This window comes from Bactrocera neohumeralis, chromosome 2 (assembly GCF_024586455.1).
Source record: "Bactrocera neohumeralis isolate Rockhampton chromosome 2, APGP_CSIRO_Bneo_wtdbg2-racon-allhic-juicebox.fasta_v2, whole genome shotgun sequence".
Lineage (NCBI taxonomy): Eukaryota > Metazoa > Arthropoda > Insecta > Diptera > Tephritidae > Bactrocera > Bactrocera neohumeralis.
In genome coordinates this window covers 73,334,476-73,360,947 of record NC_065919.1, presented here as the reverse complement: position 1 = coordinate 73,360,947, position 26,472 = coordinate 73,334,476, and the positions used below count along the sequence as shown (strand labels likewise).

At 36.0% G+C, this 26,472-nt stretch overlaps 3 protein-coding genes and 1 pseudogene across 6 annotated transcripts in view; 3 read left to right on the top strand and 1 right to left on the bottom strand.

The window, feature by feature from the left end:
• The first annotated feature begins 1,128 nt into the window (after positions 1–1,128).
• Positions 1,129–1,852, top strand: LOC126763637 (phosphatidylethanolamine-binding protein homolog F40A3.3-like; annotated as a pseudogene).
• A 20-nt stretch (positions 1,853–1,872) lies between these two features.
• On the bottom strand, positions 1,873–3,314 carry LOC126767863 (valacyclovir hydrolase-like). The gene is made up of 3 exons (XM_050485557.1): positions 2,643–3,314; positions 2,324–2,579; positions 1,873–2,183 (listed from the first exon to the last, which is right to left on the bottom strand). The coding sequence occupies exons 1-3, from the start codon at positions 3,145–3,147 to the stop codon at positions 2,087–2,089; spliced, it is 858 nt and encodes a 285-aa protein (XP_050341514.1). The 5' UTR covers positions 3,148–3,314; the 3' UTR covers positions 1,873–2,086.
• A 4,499-nt stretch (positions 3,315–7,813) lies between these two features.
• LOC126767902 (protein D3-like) lies at positions 7,814–8,652 on the top strand. The gene is made up of 3 exons (XM_050485622.1): positions 7,814–7,942; positions 8,010–8,344; positions 8,447–8,652. Exons 1-3 carry the CDS (start codon positions 7,883–7,885, stop codon positions 8,583–8,585), a joined length of 534 nt encoding a protein of 177 aa, XP_050341579.1. The 5' UTR covers positions 7,814–7,882; the 3' UTR covers positions 8,586–8,652.
• Positions 8,653–13,656: 5,004 nt separating this feature from the next.
• LOC126767670 (neurexin-1) overlaps positions 13,657–26,472 on the top strand; it is a 32,566-nt gene continuing 19,750 nt past the window's right edge. For 2 of the 4 annotated variants that reach the window (XM_050485214.1, XM_050485194.1), the window contains exons 1-14: positions 13,657–13,792; positions 14,761–16,893; positions 17,007–17,140; positions 19,890–20,034; positions 20,750–20,803; positions 20,872–21,010; positions 21,081–21,230; positions 21,303–21,490; positions 21,559–21,717; positions 21,781–21,933; positions 22,055–22,171; positions 23,377–23,761; positions 24,554–24,924; positions 25,008–25,128. In XM_050485214.1, the coding sequence (XP_050341171.1) occupies positions 16,069–16,893; positions 17,007–17,140; positions 19,890–20,034; positions 20,750–20,803; positions 20,872–21,010; positions 21,081–21,230; positions 21,303–21,490; positions 21,559–21,717; positions 21,781–21,933; positions 22,055–22,171; positions 23,377–23,761; positions 24,554–24,924; positions 25,008–25,128 (2,941 nt within the window). In that variant the 5' untranslated portion in view covers positions 13,657–13,792; positions 14,761–16,068. The remainder of the gene's footprint in view (positions 13,793–14,760; positions 16,894–17,006; positions 17,141–19,889; positions 20,035–20,749; positions 20,804–20,871; positions 21,011–21,080; positions 21,231–21,302; positions 21,491–21,558; positions 21,718–21,780; positions 21,934–22,054; positions 22,172–23,376; positions 23,762–24,553; positions 24,925–25,007; positions 25,129–26,472) is intronic. The other 2 variants (XM_050485205.1, XM_050485222.1) reach the window with 2 other exon arrangements.

The window sequence follows — 26,472 nt, the reverse complement described above, 5'->3', positions numbered from 1 at the left end:
TCGACTTTCACTCATCATTTGAGTCTAGCAGACCACCAGCATGGCATCGACTAAGTGCACAGCACCCCCACAGTCATAAACGAGATAGTTTATGACCCCGAACCACCCTGCAAGCGGACGATTTTCGTAGGGTTGGACCTGCCAAAAGCTTTTGACACCGTCAACCACACAACGCTATTTGAGGACATCTAACAATCCACGCTCCCACCAGGGTTGAAGAGGTGGGCCTTGAACTACCTGAACGGTCGGCAATCATCCACACTGTTTCAAGGAAAAAATTCCAAATTGAAAAAATTTAAACCGGGTGTTACGCAATGTGGTTTCCTTTCCCCGCTGCTGTTTAATCTCTACATTTCGAAATTCCATCAACCATCAGAGGGAATTTCTATCACCTCGTACGCTGATGATAGCACGATAATGACGTCGGGCAATGGAACCGATGGCATGTGCTCAATAGTAAACTGGGTCTAACTCTCAACCCTACTAAATCCACATCGACCATATTTACAAACTGGATGAATGGGTACAGAGTAGACCTTAATAATGCAGTTGATGACGTTAAAATGCTCCTTCAATCCTCATACGACCGTGATAAATGCCAAAGTACATAGCCCCAATAAAATCCTCAAATCGCCAGCCGGTAGCACATGGGGAAAAGATAAAGAAACTTTGTTGGCAACATACAAGGCAATCGGCCTGCCGATCCTTTACGCCGCAGCAATGCACAAATAATGGATTTAATCAGCTATATTCCGGATTATTGTTACGAGCTCTAAAGCGTTACAAATGATCGTTAAAGGAAAGCTAATGTGAGAATTAAGTGTTTTACAAAAATAGTTTTTCAAATCATTTACGCAGAGGGTGTGAAAGTTGAACTCAGGTGAGTGATTATGCCTACATCCGTTTGGGGAGCAGAAGATGATGAGCTACATATTATATGGTATTATTAGGTACTGTATATTAGTTGAATATCTTGACTGCCGTTCTGACTGATTCACGATTTATGCTGATATTGCTATCAGTAATGCAAGTTAGAGTGACTTACACAAATCGGACCGGCAGATAAGCATAAAGCACCAGATATAAAAGTTAGATTTTGCTATAATTGTATTTAGTCATTTTCAAGCAAACAGTGGAGGTAGACGCAAAATGGAATCAAGTGGTATTATTCCGGAAATTATTGACAACAAGCCTAAAGGTTTACTGCAGGTGACTTCCAAAGTTTATTTGTATACGAAATAAGTCAAAATAATTATAAATATAATAAATAATCCAGGTTACTTATCCAAGTGGTGTTACAGTAGAACTTGGTAAAGAACTGGCTCCCACTCAGGTAAAGGATCAACCCACACTCAGTTAGGAGGTGGAGGATGATGCTCTGTATACTTTGTTTATGGTAAACCCCGATGTACCATCTCGTGCCGAGCCAACCCTTCGAGAAATTTTACACTGGTTGGTTATTAATATTCCAGGCAATAAAGTAGTGGAAGGTCAAACTGTTGCGGAATATAGGGGTTCTGGTCCACCAGAGGGTACTGGCTTACATCGTTATGTTTTCTTAGTCTTCAAGCAACCGGGCAAGATTGAAAGTGCAAAATTTATACCTAAAACGTAAGTCAAATATTAAAATTTTCGAATTGTTACACATACTTGAGTTCGTCATATTATGTAATAATTTAAATATATTTTAATTTTATATTTTTGTGTGTGTAGGTCTCGTGAAGGTCGTGTAAAGGTGAAGGCAAAAGATTTCATTGCAAAATATAATTTGGGTGACCCGGTCGCTGGAAACTTTTACCAAGCGCAATTCGATGATTATGTGCCGGTATTAAGAGCACAAATTGTTGACTAATTGCAAAAACATATAACAGATATTTTATGTATTTTCTTTATTTTATTTATATACATACATATGTACATACGCATGCGATAATAAATATATCAAATAAAAAGTTTGACCTTTTACTTAAGACGAGTTAACATTTAAATAAAACAATACCACAATCGGTTCCGTAGACTGCGAGATTACCAAAGGTCAGCGGTTATACATATGTATACACATATAAAATTCTTTTGAAGAACGATGTTAGGGCTTTTGCGTTAAGAAATGCGCTACCAATTTATTGAACTCGTCTGCATAACGTAGATGAATATTATGTTTGCCTTCGGGGAATTCATAATATCTAAAAATTTAATATGTATGCATTAATTTTTAATCACAAATAGTTGAAATATTATTTAAATATGAAGAAGATGTAGTCAACTAACTAGTTATCGAAGAAATATATACGTTCAATGCTTTAGAAAAGTCAAGTTTTCTTACTTGCAATCTTTTATACGTTCTCTTAGATATGGTATGTGCTCGGCAGCAATAATTGTATCCTTCTTGCCATGCAATATAAAAGTTGGGGCTTTTATTTGGGTTACTTCTGTGCAACAAAAGTCTCCTTTACGCTTTTTATAAATTGCATCCGCAGCATCAACCCACGCAGACCAAAATTTTGGAAATCCCTCTACACCGTATACTTTCTCCATTATTTCACGATTCCGTTGTGACCATTTCTGCACATCGCGCAAAACTGTAAAATCCATTACATGCTGTAAAATAACTTTATTGTTTTAAAATATTATTGTGTATTTGCCTCGCAATGTTTTTATGAGTTCAGCATCCAAATAAGCACAGGCACCCCATATAACTAGTTTTTCGACACATTCGACAAAACGACCAGCCACAATAATGGCAGTTGTGCCACCATTACTCCATCCTAGTATAGAAAACTTGGGTCTTCCTATAGTGCGCATCAGGTCTACAGCACAACGTGCATCGTTTTGCAAAAAGTCGAGATTAAAGTGTCGTTCTGGCGGTAGCGACTTTCCGTAACCGGGCGGGTCCCATGCAATTATTGTATGATTTGGTAGCAACTCAGGTAGTTTTTCTATTTGTGGTTTGAAATGTGACCAGCCAGTGCCAAGTGCACCAGGCATTAGCAACACATTTTTGTCCCCTTTGCCCGTTTGAACATAATTGATGGTGATACCGTTACTAAGTTTTACTTTTGTTTCTATGTGATTATTGCGTTGCGTTATAGTACAATTTACTAACGGCTTTAGAAATCGGCTATACAGATTTGGTCGCACTTGGAACATTATGCAATCCTGGGTAATTATATGGAGTAGAAATAATGTCCAGTCGCTCTATGATAAGCAGCAAAATAGAATGAAGAATGTCGACACCAAGCCGATGATTTACCGATCACAGTAGGGTTGTTTTTACTCACTGGTTTACTGATGAGCGTTGCGGATAAAAAATAGTAATAACAGTATGAGCTCAAATTAGTTATTGCAATCATTAAACAATTAATATCACACTTTTCCAGTGCCTTTCTTAACGAATTAAAAAAAAAACTATATGTATATAGGCATTGTATACATATACGAGGTGTGACAATTAAGTAATGAGACTGATTCCATAAAAACCGTATATTTGGAAATTATTCTACAACTCTGCTATCCCCTTCAAAGTAGTCACCTTGGGCAGCTATACAGCGATTTCAGCGAGTTTTCCATGCTTCATAACATTTCTGAAACGCTTCGACTGGGATGTCCGCGAATACCCTCGTCATGGCCGCCTGGATGTCCGTAATCGACTCAAAATGGGTTCCTTTGACCACCGATTTTATTTTAGGAAACAAAAAAGTCACAGGGTGACATGTCGGGCGAATAAGGCGGCTGTTGCAACACGGCGATCCCTTTATAGGCCAAATACTGGACACGCTGAGGGCGGTGTGGCACGGCCCGTTGTCGTGATGAAGGATCCAGTTAGCGATGTCTGGGCGCACCCTGTTGACTCGTTTTCGCAATCTTTCGAGTACTTGGCAATAGTAGACTTGATTCACAGTTTTCCCCGGTGGAACGAATTCTTTGTGGACGATTCCACGGCTATCAAAAAAGGCAATAATCATCGTTTTCACCTTCGACTTGCTCATGCCAGCTTTTTTCGGGCGGGGGGCGCTTGGAGACAATCATTGAGCTTTGGGCCTGACTAAGAGCACTATCACCATACACTCTTACAATTTAAGCGTACGTTTCCGAAGCTGTTTAGCCCAATCTGGCGCAAAATTTTATCGCGACGCGTTGCTCTTGATTTCGGTTTTCCAATTTCGTGACGAGCACTACCAATACACGTCTACTCAACTTGACGCAGCAGGCGAAATAAACAAGCTAGAGCGATGGTACATATAACAATGGAGAGGGGAGGGATGCCGGAAAAAGGGAATTTCAGGGTCACAGGTTTACCACAAGCGCGGCAATAAAATCAGTCTCACTACTTTATTGTCACACCTCGTATGACTACAAACGATCAGAATGGCGACGCAAGTTGGTTTCCGAATGACTGTTTGTTCATCCGCGCATGTGATAACTTCAGTAAAAATTCTAAAATAAGTCTTAATAAAACTCGCTACACATCTTCTTTGGCAAAATCGGTTCACTGATACCCTCACAAAACCCTTTTAATCGAAAACCTATAATATGCCATAACTAAGCACTAAGCACTAAATTAAGATTACAAGTAAAACTGTTTTTTGGTACATTGGATTGTTGTAGCAATTTTGGAAAAATGGGAGTGGCCGCATATCTTTTAAACCACTAAAGCTATAACAACCAAATTCGCCTGGCGAAAATGTTATAAAAGCTTCTATCGACAGTGTGAAAATGTATAGAATTAGATATAAACAGCCCTCCCCCGATAACGGTACTGTTAAAAACTACTAAAAGCACAACAAATCAATAACTAACTACGCCAGAGCTATTTTACCTTTAAAGTAGCCGGGGTTAAAATTGGATGATGGGCGCGGCCCCGCCCACTTTTAGGCTAAATCCCATATCTCCATACCCGAAAATCGACGCCTACTTCTCATATAACACAATTTTAAATTCCATTTGAAATTTTCACTTCTCAGTATACAAATCAAGAGTCAATTAACATAATGGCTAAAACTTTGGACGAATGGTGCCTTTGAGGAGTGCCACCTTCTGACTCGAAACTTCGAAAATCGAACCAAAACTGTTCAAGTCTTTAAGTATTGAATATGTGAAACTGGTGCTCTAGTTGACTTTTTACGGAAAATATCGGTCAATGTGTGAGATATAAATGTATAATGAAATTCAGAGAGAATCTTTTCTTGATATTTCACTTACGCTCCATATACTAAATTTTGATATTTTGGAACTATCGGGTAACTTTATACCCCATATACCGGCCAATATATGAGTCATCTTATAAAAATTGAGAGAGCGTGTATTTTTATAACGGTGCATCTTTGGGTTTAGTGAAAACTCGCCCCAGATCCCATATGACTAACAAGCCTCATAGGTACTCCCCTCACTTTCATTCTTCCAAGTTGCAAGGGTATAATATGTTCGGAAACACCCGAACTTGGCGCTTCCTTACTTGTTTACTAAATATATTGAATTAATAACATAAATGATAATTCAATTAGTGCGATAATATAAATTTATTTTTATCGTTTCCATATATGTGTGTATGTATTATAACACAATTGTATGCTTATTCATATGTACATAGTTATGTAAATATATCAAACTAGAAAAAATTTTCCAGTACCAATAAAATATATACTGTATTGTATGTACATATGTATATTTTTTTATTACTGAACCACAGTGCATTATTAATCAGTTCAATGCATCTATGCATATATACATATAAACATTCATATGTAGTACTTTTTGACATTGCATACGACTCACTTTATGATTAGCAAAATGTTGACGAAATGTTAATAGTAAAATGAATAATCAACTAATACTGTTAAGGTAGTTAACAGTAAAGTTACTGTTACTAAAATATGTCTACATACAGGAGAGTCTTGAAAAAGTTAACCAGATGATATGGATGGAAAAAGCTTTTTAAAACAAAGGGTGTTCCAAAGTTCACGCAGGATTGGATTTAAATAGATATTAGTTTTTTGTCTTTCGATTGTAATTTTTTTATTGAATCATAAATTACACAGTACGACAGCTAATCTGGGGGGTGAGAAATTCCAAGTCAGAGTGATGGTACTAGGTCAGTATAGTAAAACCATCAAAGGGTTTAGCGTTCGTATGTGTCAGTTTTTTTTATGACCTTTTAAATTTTTTCTTATGTTATAGTGAACGAAAATTGGGTACCAAATATAGTGTGTAAAAGCTGCTACAACCGTCTAATGGATTGGAAAAATAGATAAGAGTGGTTCGCGAGTTGTGTTAAACTACGTTTTTGCCAAAATGTTACAACTAAGCGAAAAAACATCAAGATAAGGAAAAAATTTAAAAGGTCATAAAAAAACTGACACAAAACTAAATCCATTGGCCCAGATGGAATGCTAAAGTACCTAAGTTCGGGTCCTCAACCGGTTGCTCTCTCTTTACTTCATTCTTCAAATTCCCGACATGGGGAGAGTCGGACGAGTGGTCTCCCACTACTGAAACCTGGGAAACCCGCTAACTAAGAGGAGTCCTTGCTACTATTTTAGCCGGTAATTTACATTGCACCCTTCGACATACTGTGCACTACTTACTTTCAATGAGTATATTACGAGTGTCATCAATAAAATAGAATCTTCTAAATCCATTGGTCCAGATGGAATGTTAAATCTCCTAGGCTCGACGGGAGTAAGCTACTTAATCACGGTCCTCAACCTGTTGCTCTTTCTTCATTGCACTCTTCAAATACCCGACATGGGGAGAGTCGGACGAGTGGCCTCCCACTACTGAAACCTGGGAAACCCGCCAACAAAGAGGAGTCTTATCTTCCGATAACTATCCTTTCCCCAATACAGAAGGCAGTTGACTTTAACTCATCATTGGAGTCTAGCAGACCAGCAGCATGGCTTTGGCAAGGTGCACAGCTCCCCCACAGCACTTAACGTTATAAACGCCTAAATAGTTTAGATTAGATAGACAATTGAATCGATGACATGTGCTCAAAAGTAACCGGTTATCTCTCTAACCTTTCTCGCTTCTCGGCTGCAAGATACCTAACATTCTTCCTCACTAAATCCACATCGACCATATTCATAAGCTGGAGAAATGAGTACAGACTCAACCTTAATAATGCAGTCGATGACTTTAAAATACCGACTGCCAATAACCCTAAGATTTTAGGTGTGGCACAAGCTATGGAAAGACCAGGTGATTGGCGCGCTATTGTTAACTCGGTTATAATCGCGTAAGCGGTGTCTACGCCAGTAAAAAAGTAGAAGAACCTGTGCTCCTTCAATCCTCATACGACCGTGATAAATGCCAAAGTACATAGCCCCAATAAAATCCTTAAATCGCCAGCCGGTAGCACGTGGGGAAAAGATAAAGAAACTTTGTTGGCAACATACAAGGCAATCGGCCTGCCGATCCTTTACGCCGCAGCAATGCACAAATAATGGATTTAATCAGCTATATTCCGGATTATTGTTACGAGCTCTAAAGCGTTACAAATGATCGTTAAAGGAAAGCTAATGTGAGAATTAAGTGTTTTACAAAAATAGTTTTTCAAATCATTTACGCAGAGGGTGTGAAAGTTGAACTCAGGTGAGTGATCCTGCCTACATCCGTTTGGGGAGCAGAAGATGATGAGCTACATATTATATGGTATTATTAGGTACTGTATATTAGTTGAATATCTTGACTGCCGTTCTTTATCAAATCTGCAAATCATCGAAAAAACTGATTCACGATTTATGCTGATATTGCTATCAGTAATGCAAGTTAGAGTGACTTACACAAATCGGACCGGCAGATAAGCATAAAGCAGGAGATATAAAAGTTGGATTTTGCTATAATTGTATTTAGTCATTTTCAAGCAAACAGTGGAGGTAGACGCAAAATGGAATCAAGTGGTATTATTCCGGAAATTATTGACCACAAGCCTAAAGGTTTACTGCAGGTGACTTCCAAATTTTATTTCTATACGAAATAAGTCAAAATAATTATAAATATAATAAATAATCCAGGTTACTTATCCAAGTGGTGTTACAGTAGAACTTGGTAAAGAACTGACACCCACGCAGGTGAAGGATCAACCCACACTCAATTGGGAGGCGGAGGATGATGCTCTGTATACTTTGTTTATGGTAGACCCCGATGCACCCTCACGTGCTGAGCCAACTAGTCGGGAAATTTTACACTGGTTGGTTATTAATATTCCAGGCAATAAAGTAGCGGAAGGTCAAACTGTTGCCGAATATATTGGCTCTGGTCCACCAGAGGGTACTGGCTTACACCGTTATGTTACATTTGTCTTCAAACAGCCTGGAAAGATTGAGAGTGAAAAATTCATATCAAAAACGTAAGTCAAATATTAAAATTTTCGAATTGTTACACATACTTGAGTTCGTCATATTATGTAATAATTTAAATATATTTTAATTTTATATTTTTGTGTGTGTAGGTCTCGTGAAGGTCGTGTAAAGGTGAAGGCAAAAGATTTCATTGCAAAATATAATTTGGGTGACCCGGTCGCTGGAAACTTTTACCAAGCGCAATACGATGATTATGTGCCGGTATTAAGAGCACAAATTGTTGACTAATTGCAGAAACAAAAAAGTGTATGATATATTTTGTTTATTTTATTTAACTAAATGCTCATGCATACTATAACACATATACCAAATATGTACATATGTACATCAAATTAATAAAATGTAAAAGATTATTTATAGATACAAAATGTTTGCCTTTCACTTCACACGGATTAGAACTTAAATAAAACATTACTGAAGACACCCAATTATACATAAAAATAAATAATGAGTTAATGTTGATTTGCAACAATGGTATTCAGCTTTTATAAAAAGTAATTTTTGGTGAATACTTTGGATTTACTTTACACTTTTCACAAGCACTTTTTGGGGTCGCCTTCGGCTTCTTCAGCGTATTTTGTTTTCAGTTTGGTGAACAAAAAAACACACACGGTGTCAAATCTGGTTAATACGGTGTTGATCAATGGTATTCATTGCGTTTTTATACTCTCGCAACATAGTTGCTAAGGAGAGTATTATAGTTTTGTTCACATAACGGTTGTTTGTAAGTCCTAAAACTAAAAGAGTCAGATATAGGGTTATATATACCAAAGTGATCAGGGCGACGAGTAGAGTTGAAATCCGGATGTCTGTCTGTCCGTCCGTCCGTCCGTGCAAGCTGTAACTTGAGTAAAAATTGAGATATCATGATGAAACTTGGTACACGTATTCTTGGCTCCATAAGAAGGTTAAGTTCGAAGATGGGTAAAATCGGGACACTGCCACGCCCACAAAATGGCGAAAACCGAAACCTATAAAGTGTCATAACTAAGCCATAAATAAAGATATTAAAGTGAAATTTGGCACAAAGGATCGCATTAGAGAGGGGCATATTTGGACGTAATTTGTTTGGAAAAGTGGGAGTGGCCCCGCCCCCTACTAAGTTTTTTGTACATATCTCGGAAACTACTATAGCTATGTCAACCAAACTCTATAGAGTCGTTTCCATCAGGCATTTCCATATATAGTTCAAAAATGGAAGAAATCGGATAATAACCACGCCCACCTCCCATACAAAGGTTATGTTGAAAATCACTAAAAGTGCGTTAACCGACTAACAAAAAACGTCAGAAACACTAAATTTTACGGAAGAAATGGCAGAAGGAAGCTGCACCCAGGCTTTTTTTTTTAATTGAAAATGGGCGTGGCGTCGCCCACTTATGGACCAAAACCCATATCTCAGGAACTACTAATCTAATTAATTTTACAGCAAAATAAAAAAAATATGTAAATGACGGATAATGAAATCTCGATTATCACTTTATCATGCGAGAGTATAAAATGTTCAGTGACACCCGAACTTAGCCCTTCCTTACTTGTTTGATTTTAAATTCGGTCACAACCATACTTCTTTGAAAGCAATTCAGTTATATCGGGACGAGTCGACTAAGAACCTAAAATAACAATCAAAATTATTCCATCGGACCAGCAAGACGATATTTGGTTAAGAACACAAAATTTTAGACAAACTCTTTGTTCGGTATTTTTATCCATTTTAAAAATCGCAACGCACTACTGAATGTATCGCCTGAGTGTACCAGCTGCTGTAAACAAACTGGCTGACAGATCGCGCTCATATTTGTCATAGTAATGAAGGACAGTTCTCTAAATTTAGCAAAATACATTTTATTTGAAATATTATTTACCCGTGGAATTGAATTACAATTTCCGGATGTTTTTTTGTCTTAATATATGGTAGAAATCCGGAAATCCGATATCGCGAAAGTTTTTTTAGCAGGCTGAAGTTGTGGTGGTATCATTTTAGATTACCGCTCTTCGGAATGTGTAGAGTAATTGGTATTATGAGGTACTGGTACTATAAGAATATTATTGGTAAGAATGTATCGCCGGCAAATCAAAGAAAAAAACTGATTTAGGGCTTATTGGCAATAAAAATCGTATTAATTTAATACGATATTGAAGTTTTGAAAACTAATAGCTCAAAAATAATATAAGAATGTACTAAAACAGCCACGCAAATATCTATGCTAATATACGTAGTATTGGATTCCTTAGACTACATTAAATTGGAATTACACAAAAAATTGTATTATTAATTTTTTTAAACACAACTTTATTTTTTGAAATAAACAGTTATATCGTATCTTGGCCGTTTACGAGCCATGACAACTTAAAGTTGTGTTATTAGCAGAGCTTTGTGAAGACTGACATGCGCATTACAATGATAAGCATTTGTGTAATGGGCAAAGTTTTCAATCGCTTAAATTATTAAAAATTGTGCAGAAAAATAGTGATAAATAATGAAAGCCATGTTACGATTGCAAGCAATTTTTCTTAAATAATAAAACGTTCGAGGCGGCTAAATTCATACAAATCTTCGTTTCACAGCAATTGAAACAGTAAAAATGGAGTTTTGGAGTCAACGAAGTGTTGATTTTTTGACGCTCATGTTATTAAAGAATTTCTTTTTGTTAACCGTTGTATGTGAGGGAAACTCATAGCTGTGGTTCTATATTTATGGCCTCGATAGGATTGTCATTAAAATGTTATCAATTAAACATAATCTTTATTATAAGGCAATTAACATTTGTTTGTATTATTTATTAATTCATTTTCATTAAAATAAGTTTCTGGTAAGTCACGTTTGAAGTACTGTTAAGTGGGTGTTTTTGTTTATAACTTCTGCAAGCTTCTCATTCCAAATAGTTTATGTCGTGGTAAATATGTACTATACAAGTACATATGTATGTATGTTTATTGAGCAAATGCTTTAATGAAACATTTACACGTCCATAAACATTGTACATATGTACATACGTCTATTATGAAGGGTGTCCGAAAATTAACGCTAGATTGGATTAAATACAAAATTAATGCAAGATTTAAATTTGCCGCCTTTTGTATAGTAAAAAAAAACAAATCGACAGCTGACACTTTAAGCTTAGCAAAAATGGAGCGTTACATGATAGAACAACGTGTCTACATTATTGAACAATATTTCAAAGATAATGAAAGCTCGGCGGCCGCAGTTCGAAAAGGTCATACAAAATATGCTTGGAGTAGTGTTTTAATTTCGTCAAATATATTGTTTGCTAACCAGGTGATCAACTGCGTTTGTTTAAGGGACAGGTTGGAAAAACGCCTTGTTTCATGATTTTTTTTAAATTAATTTTAATCGACAGTTTAATATTTGAACAATGTTTCCTGAAACTTTGATATAAAAATTTTTAAAATTCAGCCTCACCAGACCTCACCTCCCTGGGGGTTTCACAAAAAAAGTGCTCTCACCGTGGACAGCATAACTTATTATTCATCTAAAATTAAGAAACTAAACATATTCCATTAGTACATATGTATATAAACCTCATTTTTGAACGAAGGAAGTAAAAAAAATTAAAATTTTTATTTGTACTCAGAACAAAAAAAAATTTTTTTGTAAAATTTTAGCCATTAATTGGTAAAAAAAAATCCTTCAGTCAATAACTAGATAATGTTATTTTAAAATGTGTACACAACTCGAACAAAATCGGTCTATAAACTTTCGAGATATCGGGTTCATCGACTTCACAAACACAGTATCGAGAAAAACGCGTTTAAGAACGGCGCACTTAGCCTACAGGTAGCTAGCTTAGAGCGCACAAGTTCTCTGTATCTCCGAAACTATTACTCAGATCAACTTGAAAATTTATGACATTATTCTAAAGGATTTTTTGAAATTTTCGAACTCACCTAACCCCTTAGGTAAATAAAATGTTTTGTATTCCCATCAGGTTGAGTAGGTCTCAAAGAAAAAGTGTCTAGCGGTGATTAGGACTTTTCTGATTAAAATTATCGCAAAACGAAAAACCAAAAAAAGAAGAAAATATTATTACAAAAATGCATACAGTCACGTACAGTCTGCAAACATCGTTTCTAGAAAAGTGTTAAACAAAGCCATTTAGACCAAATTAAAAAATTTTACCTACGAAACCATTTGCCCGATGAACTTATTTATGGAGAACATGTGCATTCAATATGCACACCATATATGGAAAAGAAATCTATTTTTTGAAATTTGTAAATGGATATAACGCCTTAAATTATTTGTATATTATGATCTATATACTTTTTATAATAATATCCGATTAAGCTGACCACAATTTCGCATCAGATCTAATTCTGACATATAATATTTTCCTAGCAATCTAAACACAACATTCTAGGTAGTTAAATTCTCTTAAAACAGTCCTCTTACTAGTGCTACCGTTTGATTATGTTGATAACAGCACATAGACTTACCATTTAACAATCTGAGAATAAACGTAGCAAAACAAGTGCTGGAAAGCCCCTAATGGAAATTTGAATGTTGACGTATTTTCCAACAAAAATATCTATCAACCCAAATAATTTTACTTTTTTGTTTTTATAATTTAGAGAATAGGTCAAAAGATCGGAAATGCACCTACTACCTCAGTAGTATATACAATAAGAGAAGCCTCACGAAATAACCAAGTACCAAGTACTAAAAAAAATATTATTTTAGTCAAATAAATGAACACCCTATTACATACTATATACATACACATGCAATTGCATATACATGCAGGTTATGAACCTCTCTGCTTGTTGGCCATGCACTGGACTCTTTTCTCAACTTGCGAGTGTCAACCGCCGAAAACTGTCGGGTGTAGGTGTAAGCATGTGCATACATACATATGTATGTATAAATCAAGTTGATGATTGTAGGCAAAAATTACTACGAGCATGAATGAGTACATGTGTGTGTGTGTGTGTGTGCAAATATGTGGGAGTACATCTGTGTGCCTACATATGGTCGCTACCGCAACGCCTCATAAAGACGTCAAAGTAAAGCTCAACTGTCGACTACTCTACGATATAACGGTATGCTGCTGCCGCGACCAACACCAATACTAATACTAACAACAACGCCAACACTACACGACGACGACCAATTTTCGTATTTTCCTTTATTTTGTGAATAGAACGAAATGAGCTTTCCACATTATGTCCTATAGCCAAAACTTGGAGAGCATGATATGTGTGCGTGTTTGTGTGTGTGCGTGTGTGAATGTTAACATCCCGTTGAAAACTCTACGCAGGAATACACAGTGCTGAAAATTGCAGTCTAGTTTCGTCGCGATTGCAGTGTGGATCGATAATAGAACAAAAATTGGCAGAGTGAAATGTAAAAATTGTGAAAAATTATTTAATAGAAAATCCTTCAGTTGCAGAATAAGCAAAAATATATACTTAGTGTAAGTTAAAGGGAGAAATAAATATATAACGGAAATAACGAATGTGTTAATATTTTTAAATAAATTTATAAAAAAGAATTCGAAATTGAAAATTGGCTTAAAGTGAAAACCAAAGAATTTAAATGTTGGGTGTACTAAATATTAATTTTCCATCAGCCGTACATGAGCAACCAGCACTTAGAGACCTGAAAAGTGGTACTTCATGACGTGCGTACGTGTGTGCGTGTGTTTTATGGGCAAAAATCAATGGAAAATTTATATTTCGAGTTAAACGTTATTTAATGATTTGTATGACAAAATGTATTATTTTCCTCTAATCGAATTGTATGCTGTTAACCTTTCTTATTGCTAAACAGGCATATAGAAATGCTAATAATTGTAGTGAAAATTTGCTTTGGTAAATTTTTTCACCAATTTTAGTATGTACATGTACTTAGATTGAGGGGCCAAAATGATTGCGAACGAAATGTGGCATTGAGCGGTAAGGGTAGACAGTTGAGCTTTCTACGCATCTCCGCGACCCTCAAAGCCTTTGCCATCACATTGTTGTAACCTAAAAACAACAAACATTAGTAGCACTTGAGTGGTCATAGCCGTAGCCACTGGTTTTACAGCAGCAGCAGCAACCGACGTAGGAGCTCTGGCAGCTGCTACGAGCATTTGGAGGCTATGCTATCAAATTAATGTGAATGTGTTTAATGAGAAATTATATTGAAGAGTTAATAATAAAAAAATATATATATTATAATGTAATCAAAAAAAAAAAAAAAATAATTAATTAATATAATAAAGTAAATAAAAAAAATTATAAAAATAAAAATGTAGAAATATCTAAAATAATTGTTATATTTAAAATATTAATTGATTAAATAAAAATAAAATATAAGTATTAAATATAACATAACCTTCAACAAAAGTATATATGTATATTGGCATTAAAATGTGAAAAATGCATTTTCTACTTGCAGAGAATATATAACAAATGTGGTTATTAATGCTTTTTGGCTTTTCAAATCAAATAAAATAACATAAAACAATGAGTGTAAAGTGTAGTGTGAAGAGATGTTACGTTAAGCGTAAAAATCTAGTATAAAGCAAAAACAATCCATTAGCTAAGCAACCTTAAAATAATTAACCAATCAACTACGTAACACCGACCAACCGTCCGCTTCTATTTCGAAAATTACTTAGTTAAAACATGTAAGAAACTTAGCATACTTAATAGCATACTCAATAGCGCTGCCTGCTTCAGTTCACCTATGCGCGTTCATATAAACAACCAATACAGTGACGAAATCAATGAAAAATTCCGACACATAGCAAGAAAGAGAGGTAGAGTTCGTCGAAATCACGATAAAAACGCTCTGTGTACATAAAAATCCGTGAGAAAAGCTCCCGGAAAGCTTTCGCAGCAAAAGAAAAGACGCCATAAAACAAACTGTAAAAACAAACACACGCATTGGTGCATAAGCAAACAAAAACAAATACTAAAGACTAAAATAAAGCATAATCAAAGGAAGTTAAAAGAGAGAGAGAGAGTGAGAGGGTTGAGAGCGTAAATGCAATTCAATGAAACTTACACGCGATTTAAATGCACATGAGAAGCAGTTATAGTAGTACGCGACGGCACAAACTCACATATCCTCGTAAACAGCACACATACATACTGACACACACGTGCCTGAACAACGTCAGAACGCATACATACAAACAAACAAACAGCTACACAAATTACGTACGAGAGATTTTGTCAAATGTAAAGGAACTTCAAGGATTTCAAGATACATATATACAAATTAACGACAGCGATATGCTAGACTCAATAGCAAGTGCTGCCGAAGTGTAAAAAATAGAAACTCACAACCACATCCGGTGGGAAAAACAAACACACCTACACTTATGTGCGTGTAGAAACATACACAAACACACACAGCTAAAAAACTTAACAAGGACATCGGGAGTGAAAACTTGAAGGCGAAATGCATTTACAGTTAATAAAAGAAAAAAACTAAGTAAAAAGCACGATTGTATAGGAGTGGGGATATAATTTAAATAATAGTGTAGTGTGCTTTTTGGCGTAGAGGCAGCTGGTTTGTTGTATGCCATCTGCACATGCAAACTGCAGCGTTGAATTCGCGTTTATGCGTAATACTTTGAACATATCAAAAAACTTATATACACACACACACACTTACACAATCATCTAGTATACACGCAACGCAAAGCCGAAAAATATGCAACACTAGTGCAGTGTCACGCTTGAAGTCAGCAGCAGAATGTCCTTAGGCGAACCTTGTGAGCTGCTGCCAGGCAGCACAGTGCGAAGGAGGAACAACAATTTCAGCGCATTTGCAATGACTGCCGTTAGTTACCTCTCTAATGGTACCACAACATGTCACGGTAGCAGTAGTTGTGGCTGCGGCTGCTGCATTAGTGGTCGTCTCATAAATCGGCATAGCAACGACTACAGTAGCTGTTGCAACAACAACAATAGCAGGCAACAACTGCAAACTATACAACAAAAACTGCCACTTCGGCAAACATTGCGGCAGCAAAGGAACAATGGCAATATCAATGCAAACTACAAATTCAGAAACAGCATCAAAGCAAAAACAACAAGCACAACAACAATAACAACGAGCCCATCAACTACAGTGGCACAGCTTGTGGGCTGCCCAGAAGCTGGCGACGATGTGCCGTCATATTCGCCCTATTCGAGTTGTGGACGGCTGAAACAGCGCCGAAAGTTGAAAACGCTGTTGCCGACAAATGTGCCCGCCTCGGCGTATGCTCTTACCGGTTTGGTGCTGTTGTGTTCGGCGCTTCTATCGCCATGCCACGCTTTCCAGCTGGATGGCTCACAAAATTCTTTCGCCCAATTTCGCAAATGGTATACGGGACTCAATGGCTCGCTGGAGCTGGAGTTTAAGACTGAGCAGCCCAACGGCTTGGTGCTTTACACCGATGATGGCGGTACATATGACTTCTTCGAGCTGAAACTGGTGGAGGGTGCATTGCGTTTGCGTTATAATTTGGGCGGTGGAGCGCATATCATAACTGTCGGCAGGGAATTACATGATGGCCATTGGCATAAAGTACAGGTAAGTGGGTGTATGCTTGGTGCTTTGGTCCACCGTGTGAGGTTAGATGTACTGCAGTATGTTTGCATTTGTTGTTACGTAAATATATTTGAGTACTGTCGTTATGCTTGTAGGTGTTGCGCAATGATGAACAAACATCGCTGATTGTGGATGGCGTGTCGCAGAGTAGTACGACCAAGGGCAAGGAATTTCAATTTGGAAAATTTGCCACCAACTCTGACGTCTATGTAGGCGGCATGCCAAATTGGTTGGTTATCTACCGAGAAATACCAAATGCTTTGTCCTCTCACCAAACTATTGCCATTGAGTCTAATTTTGTAGAAATCGTGAAGAATTCGTGAATTACATATGTATACTTTAAGGACTTAAGAATTATTTTGCAGCTCTAAAGGTTTTACAAGATTAGCTTTAGAATTGTTACTCTTAAAATTAGCTCGATTATTTGGCATTTGCTTTGACATTAATTGTGTTGTGATACTATATGATGGAAATCATTTAAATCAGAACAGACTTTTACTCGATTTGTGGAGATCAATGGGGGACTCGAAGGCGTCCACGAATTTTTTTATAGATTTTCTGACACGCTTAGTCAGAAAAGCGCGCTTTTTTAAGTCATTCCATTTTTCCATATTAGAACGATTTTGGACACATTTGTGTTCACAGTTCATGAAACTAATAATAGTTTCCTAAGATTTGCTCTCGTTTTTGAGTATTTCTTTTCATTTTCTTTACAAAAATCAAAAAATATGAAAGCAAATAATTAAAAGCATTGTAATGTTTTGGAAAGTAACACATCGAGGTTAACAGATTGTTAACTTGTCATCGTGTGACAATCCCATCTACATTGAAACCTTTCCTCCATTACTTTTAAATTCTAGTTGAACCGCTCTTGCTGTTCCTACTGTAATTTCCAAAAATTATTCGAAAATGTATCCAAATTATTATGGAGACAGTTCAGCTTGATACTCAAATGTGTCCCTAGAGATATGACCAGTTTTCAGCACATTTTGCACAATTTCTTCATAGTTTGGTATTTAGTGCTTGCTTATTTTTGAAAAGATAGAGGCTAGAGTTATTACTACTCTGGTGATAATAATTTAAATTGATGTTATGATGGCAATTGAAAAAATTATCTATATTAATCAGTAAAAAAAATGTTATAAATACCTTCATACCTCCTAAAAAATTTACTGCTTCAACTTCAAATTATCAGTAGGATAGATAATTTTTTCAATTACCATCGTAACATCAATTTTAATTACTATTATTATTGCTAATCAGTAGTTTAGATAATTAGATAAGACCAGTTATAACCTCAATATAATCCATATCTGTCATTATTTGCCGTATTCGAGAACCATAAAGTAATCCACCTTTGAACTTTGCCATACTAAGTTTGAAATTTTTTTACAAATGTCACCAAAACAACATCCTTCCATGTCCAATGCCTTGGCAAATTGTTTTATTGCTAACTTGATCATGTATTAAATCTATGAGTACCGATATTTGGGTATTTGGCGGCATCATTGTTTTTGAGTAGTCCATACAAATTACTTATGAAACGGAAGATTTTCATTAAGTAAAATAAAATAATGTGTGGACTGTACTCTAGATATTTCTACGTACGAGAGCACATTCAATATTTTCATGAATAAGATCGGAATCTGGACACCTGAAAGCAACGAAATTTGCTAAGATATCAGGGACAATAAAAAAATAGACGATTTCTATGGCGGCTTCTCAAAAAAATCTTTTTTTTGTGGAAACTCTGCATTTCAAAGTGTCTTGAAAAATCGAAATTATTATAAAAATATTTTTCCCTTTATGATTTTCTAATAAATATATCTAAGAAAATCGTGTAAAAATTTCAAGCCGATTGCTGAATCTGATTTTTCCTCAAAAATCGCTCCTTCACATGTCGAGATTCCTTTTGATGTAGGATTCAACTCTTACTGGTACTTTTTGTGTATCATCAAATCATGTTGAAATAACTTATTGTACTAGAACAGATCTATCTAGATATCTATTTTAAAGACGAACATTTCGTAAATATTTTATCATACATATGTAGGGTAGGTGAGACCTTTATTCTTAAGTTACTAAATAATATGAAAGAATGAGAGAAAGTAAAACAGCAGATATATTATTACAACTTTTCCTCCTGAAAAGCATTTTGATAATTACACACTTTTAATAAATTAAAGAAGTCTATGTATATGATTTCCAAAATTTCTGAAATTATGTCATCGTATTCAATATTTGAATATAATAATTTCCGTTATTTGGTTCAGTTAATGCTTCACATACATATTCATTCATAGTTTTCAAAAAATATTATCTGATTCAACGGGATATTTTTCATTTTATTCGTGACGTGGCTTAATTAATTCGCCTTTGCATAACTTCTCTCTGGATACTGTAGCAGGTTAAACTCTAACTTATCCAGCATCGACCCCGACATACCAAATATATAATCTATGTGCAATGAGTCCCTCATGACTTTAATCACCAGTTTGCATGCCCCACGAATACCACACATCAAACGTCTTTCTCCCTATGGGCCGACCATGTCTAAACATCACGTTTCCTGGGCATACCGTTAGATGACTTTGATGATAATACTGCTATAAGAAGAAAAACTAAATTGCCTCATTATTTCGATGATATAATCGTGTCCTCAATGCTCTGCCGAAAAATCCGCCGTACAATTAAATTGCAAAAAATGTTAAAATATGTATTTTAAGAATATGATTATTATTCTCAGAAGACTTTGCTTTAAAGAAAATGTATTCGCGTAAATCTGCTTATGGAAAGTTTGGTGAGAGCGACATGTAAGTGAGTGACACATATGCACGCATGGCTGTGTGTATTTATTTGATAATAAGTACACATAAATGCGAAAAGACCAAAATTAATTAGTTAAGTGTAAATTTACACGGGATATCTTCTAATGCGTATGTGTTTGTGCATATCAACACATTTTTTATGGTGTGTAGGTACAGCACAAAGTTGGCATTATTAGCCTTGCCAAGCGTGATCTTCGAGCCGAGATTCCGGGGTGCCATTCGCAATTTGGTATACGCCGATCAGCCAGGTGGGGCGACACGCCGTCAGGAAATGAAGCAGCCACGAGATATAAAGGTAATTAACAGATTCTGGCCATATTTTTTTCTTTAACTATTTTAATTGGTTATGGTAACCTAACCCGACTCAAAGATAAAAGTGATCATTTTTGTTGTAGTGATAAAATTATTCGAGACTTGACGATGGTGAAATGCAGCTGGAGGATATGCTCAGATTTTTCACCGAAAGTTAAAGCACCTGACTTAGCTTAAGTCAATCTAAGCTCTATATTTCCTAATAAAATTTTCACCTTCATGTTTTGTGCTTCCAGAAAATTTCAATAAAATAAAAAGAAAGTTTAGATGATCCTTCCTTACATGAAATTCCCCTTAAAGGAGAAAAAGTTGTTGTAAAATGTTTATTATTATTCTTCTGAAACTACCTTATTCACAATCAAAATATTGTTACTCACGTTTTCACTTATTATATAACCAGCGTTCATCACTCTCTTATAAGCCCGATAGAGTTTCTCCTTCTCTTTGTGGTATGCGTATTAAAAAATCTGCTGAAGGAGGTCCATACCAATTCTAAAGGTGGATCTATATGCAAATTTTTCGTGCCATAAATTTTCTGGAATGTATGTCCACCCAAGTATCCAAAACTGGATTTTAACCCAAGACCATCTGTATAAAATTAGACAACTTAGGTCTTTGGCTTCTACGGACACTGTTCAGTTATACTGAATTCTTTTAACAACACTATTTGCATAAGCTTTTGTTTTTTTAATCGACAGTGTGGCGACGGCCCTTGCGATAACGGTGAAATGCCAAAGGAGAAGGTACCTAGGGTAAGTAGTTAAGAAGAAATTACTATATATATTATACAAATCTGTTTCTGAATTTCTCTGTTACCCAGGGTGTACGCGGCGGTAATACCACAGATGCTTGTGAACGAAGTGATCCTTGCCAACATGGCGGTATTTGCATCTCAACCGATTCGGGTCCAATATGTGAGTGTCGAAATCTTGAATATGATGGACAATATTGTGAAAAAGGTAAATTCTACTCAGATTTGCTGCAAAATAGAAAATCCAAAAATAAAATACTTACCTCATTTCGCTGCAGAAAAAGCGCCATCTGAAGCCACATTTCGCGGTCAACAGTTCCTGTCGTATGATCTTGGTCAAACTAGTGCCGAGCCCATTGTAAGTGCTCAGGATGCCATTACGCTATACTTTCGCACTCGTCAACCCAATGGTTTATTATTCTATACAGGTTTGTATTTACTTTAAAAAGGAAGTATATACGCAAGTGCATTTGCCAATCTTGTTTCTCCCACATAATCAGGGCACGGTACTGATTACCTGAATTTGGCGCTACGTGATGGCGGCGTTTCACTTACAATGGGTTTAGCTAACGGTAAACAGGAAATGCATATCAAACCATCCAAGGTACGTTTTGATGATCATCAATGGCACAAAGTAACGGTACATCGACGAATTCAAGAAATCTCTTCGATAACAAGCTTCTGCAGAGTAAGTCAATTTGCTCCAGAATTTGTAAACACAGTTTTCGCATAATTTCGAAACCTTTTATAATCTAGCTTGTGACCGTTGTTGATGATGTTTACACCGATCACTCGCATATTGCCGGCAAATTTACAATGCTGTCTTCGTCTCGTGTTTATGTTGGTGGCGCCGTCAATCCACGCGCGCTACTCGGTGCTCGTGTGCATAATAATTTTGTAGGCTGTCTTCGTAAGGTTAGTACCCTATATATTATTACAATTTTTTCAATAAATACTAAATAAATAATGTTTCAAAAGGTTGAGTTCTCTGCCGATACATTATTATTAAACCTCATTGATTTGGCTAAAAGTGGCTCAAAACTGATTCAAGTCGCAGGTAATGTCGAATATCAGTGTCCCATTGGCGATCCACAGGACCCAGTTACGTTTACTACAAGGGAATCGCATTTGGTATGAGTTCATTTTATAATTATAGACAAATTTTGATTATTTGTATTTTATCTTTATATTGTGTCATACATACATATGTCTAAAACTTGGCTTGTGCTTATGTAAACCACGATTTTTGTAGGTTTTACCACCTTGGGAGACTGGCAAACAAAGCTCTATATCCTTTAAATTTCGCACCAAGGAACCAAATGGATTGATTATTTTGGCCACAGGCTCGAAACAACCGCGCTCGAAGAATGTAAGTATATTTTTATCAATGAGAAAATACTACGGTATTAAGAGATTATTAATACATATTCTAAATACATATGGGTGTCGGGTATATATTCTCTTTTTACTTGTTAGTTAATACTCCATAATTTTGCTTTCTTTTGTGATATTTGTCTGTTATATTTGAGCGAAAAGATCGTTTCAATATTCCGAACATGCGTTGGAAAGCTACTGCCCTAAGCGTAAACAAAAATGTGTTTTTTTTAGTTTTACTTAAATATGTTGAATGTTGTGTCTGAATATTATCGTCAAACACAAGAAGTGCTCGCAGAATCTTTGGGAGGCACTCAAGCAGCCATTTCAAACGTTTAAAAATAAGACAAGAAAAATGGGTGCCATATGAATTAAAATCAATAAACTTTGACATATGATTTGCATGTCAGAAGTGTTAATTGAACTCTACAAAAAAAATTCGATTTTTCATCAGATTGTGATTGATGGTGAAAAATGGACTCATTACGACAACCCTAAACGGAAAAGCTGAATATCCATGACGTCAACGCTCTGTATTTGGTGGGATCAGAAGGGTCTGATGTGTTTTGAGCATCCAAAACTCCATTAATAGGAAATGCTACCGACAACAAGGTATCAAAATGAAGTAAGCGACTGCCGAAAAATGACTAGGATTCACGGCTAGATACGAGGCAATAGTTTTCATTGATGACCACACTCGCCCTCATATTGCAAGAATATTTAAAATGTATTTAGAAAACATAGGCCGGGAAGTTCTGTCTCATCTGCCTTCTAGCTACCATTTGTTACGGCCGATGCAGAAATCCCTCACTGGAATACGGTTCACATCAGGACAAAACACCTATGGCATTTTCGTTATAACTATAAGTATACCGTACATATGGCGCTAGTCGAAAATGTGAATAGTGGGGTTAAATCACCATAAACAATAAACTTACTATATATGTATTTAAAGTGGGTTAAGGGAATTTTTCTTGTATAATTTTCTTGTTGTTTATGAGTTGCTCATATTGACCACCTTCAGTAGAATCTGCTGGCTGCATAAAAGCGGCGTGTAATGATGAATTGAGGCTAACCCTCATGCAAGTGCATGCGCCATACCAGTAATTCAATTACTTTTGTTCTTTAACTCATTTTAACTCACTAATGCTTGTTTACCGCCACAATTAAAAGGCATAATTAAATTGTTATATTTTCCAGGCCGTACTGTTTGCCATTGAGTTATTGAATGGACACATTTACATACACTTGGACTTGGGTTCGGGTGCGGCGAAGGTGCGTGCCTCACGACGTCGAGTTGACGATGGTGATTGGCATGATTTGATATTGCGGCGCAACGGACGAGATGCAAAGTTAAGCGTCGACGGCGTTTGGAATGAGTTCCGTACACCGGGCGATGGTACCATACTAGAACTGGATGGTCATATGTATGTCGGTGGTACGGGTCCAGCGTACAATAATATCGCATGGCCACCGGCTATCTGGACGGCAACGTTGCGGCAAGGTTTTGTCGGTTGCTTGCGTGACTTGGTTTTAAGCGGCAAGGCAATCGATATTGCAGCATTCGCACGCTTGCAGGACTCAGGTATGTATGTGCATACGTATATCGAGGTATGTATGTATGTAGTACATGTTCGATGTAAATGATTTGAAATGTACGTGAAAGTATGAAATGTTTTGTCCATTAAAAATAAATCGGACACAATTATTTATGCAAATAGCTGATAGCGACAACTTTTTGGTATCATGGTGTAAAAAAGCACAAAGCTTTGATAATTATTATTCAGTTTAGCATGTGGTAGGAAGAAAGAAGAAAACTATGTCAAAGACAACAAAAAATTGGAATGAAGATAATTGTTGTGACAATGAAAAAAATAATTAGATAAAACATTTTCCTTTTATTTCTCCATTTTTTTACTTCGTTTTTAGTCGGTTTTAGAAGCATTTTGATAAATATTCAATGAATTTATTTTTAAGATCTCACAGAATATTTTTTAGTTTGGGTAGAATTGGGCATAGTCCAAAGATTTTAGATATTTCTCTCTACTATCTGTGTCTAATGTTTGAGATAACACGATCTTTAGATAACTCAAATACTGGTCGACGTGAAATATATACATAACCATGTTCTTTAAAGCGCATATATAAAGGTAATGTTTTTTAGCCTGTCATAAATCATATTTTTGAAAAACTTAATGATTTTTTCGAAAACCGTTAATTGATCCCCTGATTTTTCGGTACCATTTGGAATTAGTCAGTTAACATTAAGATCTCTAATATCCCCTAAATAAAATTTAAGAGCACTCTGATAAAAAATTAACATAATTTGAAAAATCTATTAAATGCATGTAATTACATTTTTGACACTTACCCGCAGCATCGGTGAAGCCATCATGCCATGTACAGGCCAACGTTTGTTCCGGCAATCCCTGCTTGAATGGTGGCACCTGCATAGAGGGCTGGAATCGACCCATTTGCGACTGCACTGCTACACTATACGCCGGACCGACATGTGGACGCGAGTTGGCCACATTGGCCTTCAACGGCAGCCAACATATGACTATATGGCTGGGCAATGGTCAAGGCACCAAAACTCAAACCGAAGAGCTTATAATACGTTTCAAAACATCGCGACCCACCGGCTTAATACTATTAACAAGTGCCGAGTCGAATTCGCCAGATCGCTTGGAGATCGCGCTGGTGGCGGGACGTGTGCGTGCCAGTGTGCGTTTAAGTGATCGAGAGAAGGTAAATATGAGGATTTCTTTACTGCTTTGTATTTAAATGCTATGCTGTGCCATGTTTACTTTTAAATCTTTGTGATTCTATAGAATTTACTTGCCGGTCAATCGGTGTTGAATGACAACAACTGGCACACAATACGCTTCTCGCGACGTGCCTCCAATCTACGGCTACAAGTTGACGGGGTTCCCCCTGTCAGGGGTATGTTATGTATGTATCACCAGCACTTCTATTTGCCCTACTACGTGTCGTGCCGTGTCGTTTTTTTCATTCTACCAAAAATTAAAAAAAATATAATAATAATTAGACATTAAAAAGAAATATTGAAAATAGTTAATAAGTAAATCAAGCAATAATAAGCGTAGGGGACAAACAACCGAACTTCTTAGCAAGAACAACAATTGTAAATTTCTATGGTTTAAGTTTGGTTGCTTTTTGTTATAATTTTGTGATTTGCTTTTTACTTTTGTATTACCCAACAATTTTGTATTTTGTTCATCGAGTGCGTCAATGGGCCACGGAAGAACAAACACAACTATCTGCGATATGTATATATAATACATATGTATATATTATGTATGTGTATGAGTTTCAGTGCAGTGGTCTCGTCTCTGTCAGGCGTACTCGGTATTTCATTTGAATCTGTTTTTTGTTTTTTTTGTTAACTGTAAATACTCGTTAAAACAAACGTAAAAATACTTGTACTTTTTGTTCAAGAAAATGTTAACCAATACCTACCTACTTTGCAATCACCAATCACCAAATCACCACCATCACTTAATCAACAACAACACCTGTCAAATGCGCGATGCATTAATAAACAAAAACAGAATCCAATTAAATGTCAAAATAACGTATTGGTAGACAAAAATAGTAAGAATTTTACTCGTGGCCTTTTTACATCTTCCATATAATCATAAATGGAGTCAATCTCCCATAACTCAATGTTGAGAGGAACAGAAAGTACCCTAAATTAGGTAAAACTAGTTTGCCATGCTATAAACTCCAAAGGCTGAATAAAAAAAATCCTTTTTTTATACAAAAGGTGTTGTAATTTTCATTTAAATGTTCGTATAAGATATTTTTGTTGTCAATTAAATACTATATAATTTACAGTTCATTTCCTCGATTCATTTTATCGTATTTAAATTGTTATTGGTATACGGTATGTATCATTGTTTGCATACTTTCATATAAAACATATTTCCTTTTATCGACGTTTATTTTATCCTGTAAAATAATATATGATCATCACTTCACCAGCGAACCTCGAAAATCGTATTTATAAATATGACAACTCACATTAATACATACAATCACTTATACATAGTACATACATGCATACATACATCTTATAAATTCATTCTGCTTTTATGAAATTCATTTGTTACAATTTTATATTTACTTACCGTACCTTAAACGTTACTTGTACCTAAATTTGTTTCGTTTTATAAACGATCATGGGGCACCAGAAAGCTTTTCGAAAAATTCTAAGAAATTATATGAATATTTTTTGAATACTAAACATTCTTAAATATATAAAGTACGTTGTAA

What these genes read in the sequence shown, in the direction of transcription:
- LOC126767863 (XM_050485557.1), bottom strand. Translation starts at nt 3,147, where the DNA reads ATGTTCCAAGTGCGACCAAATCTGTATAGCCGATTTCTAAAGCCGTTA. An exon ending in ACTCATAAAAACATTGCGAG is followed by an intron (nt 2,580 to 2,642) that starts GCAAATACACAA and finishes TGGATTTTACAG; the next exon opens with TTTTGCGCGATGTGCAGAAA. An exon ending in GAACGTATAAAAGATTGCAA is followed by an intron (nt 2,184 to 2,323) that starts GTAAGAAAACTT and finishes TTAAATTTTTAG; the next exon opens with ATATTATGAATTCCCCGAAG.
- LOC126767902 (XM_050485622.1), top strand. Translation starts at nt 7,883, where the DNA reads ATGGAATCAAGTGGTATTATTCCGGAAATTATTGACCACAAGCCTAAA. An exon ending in AGCCTAAAGGTTTACTGCAG is followed by an intron (nt 7,943 to 8,009) that starts GTGACTTCCAAA and finishes TAAATAATCCAG; the next exon opens with GTTACTTATCCAAGTGGTGT. An exon ending in GAAAAATTCATATCAAAAAC is followed by an intron (nt 8,345 to 8,446) that starts GTAAGTCAAATA and finishes TTGTGTGTGTAG; the next exon opens with GTCTCGTGAAGGTCGTGTAA.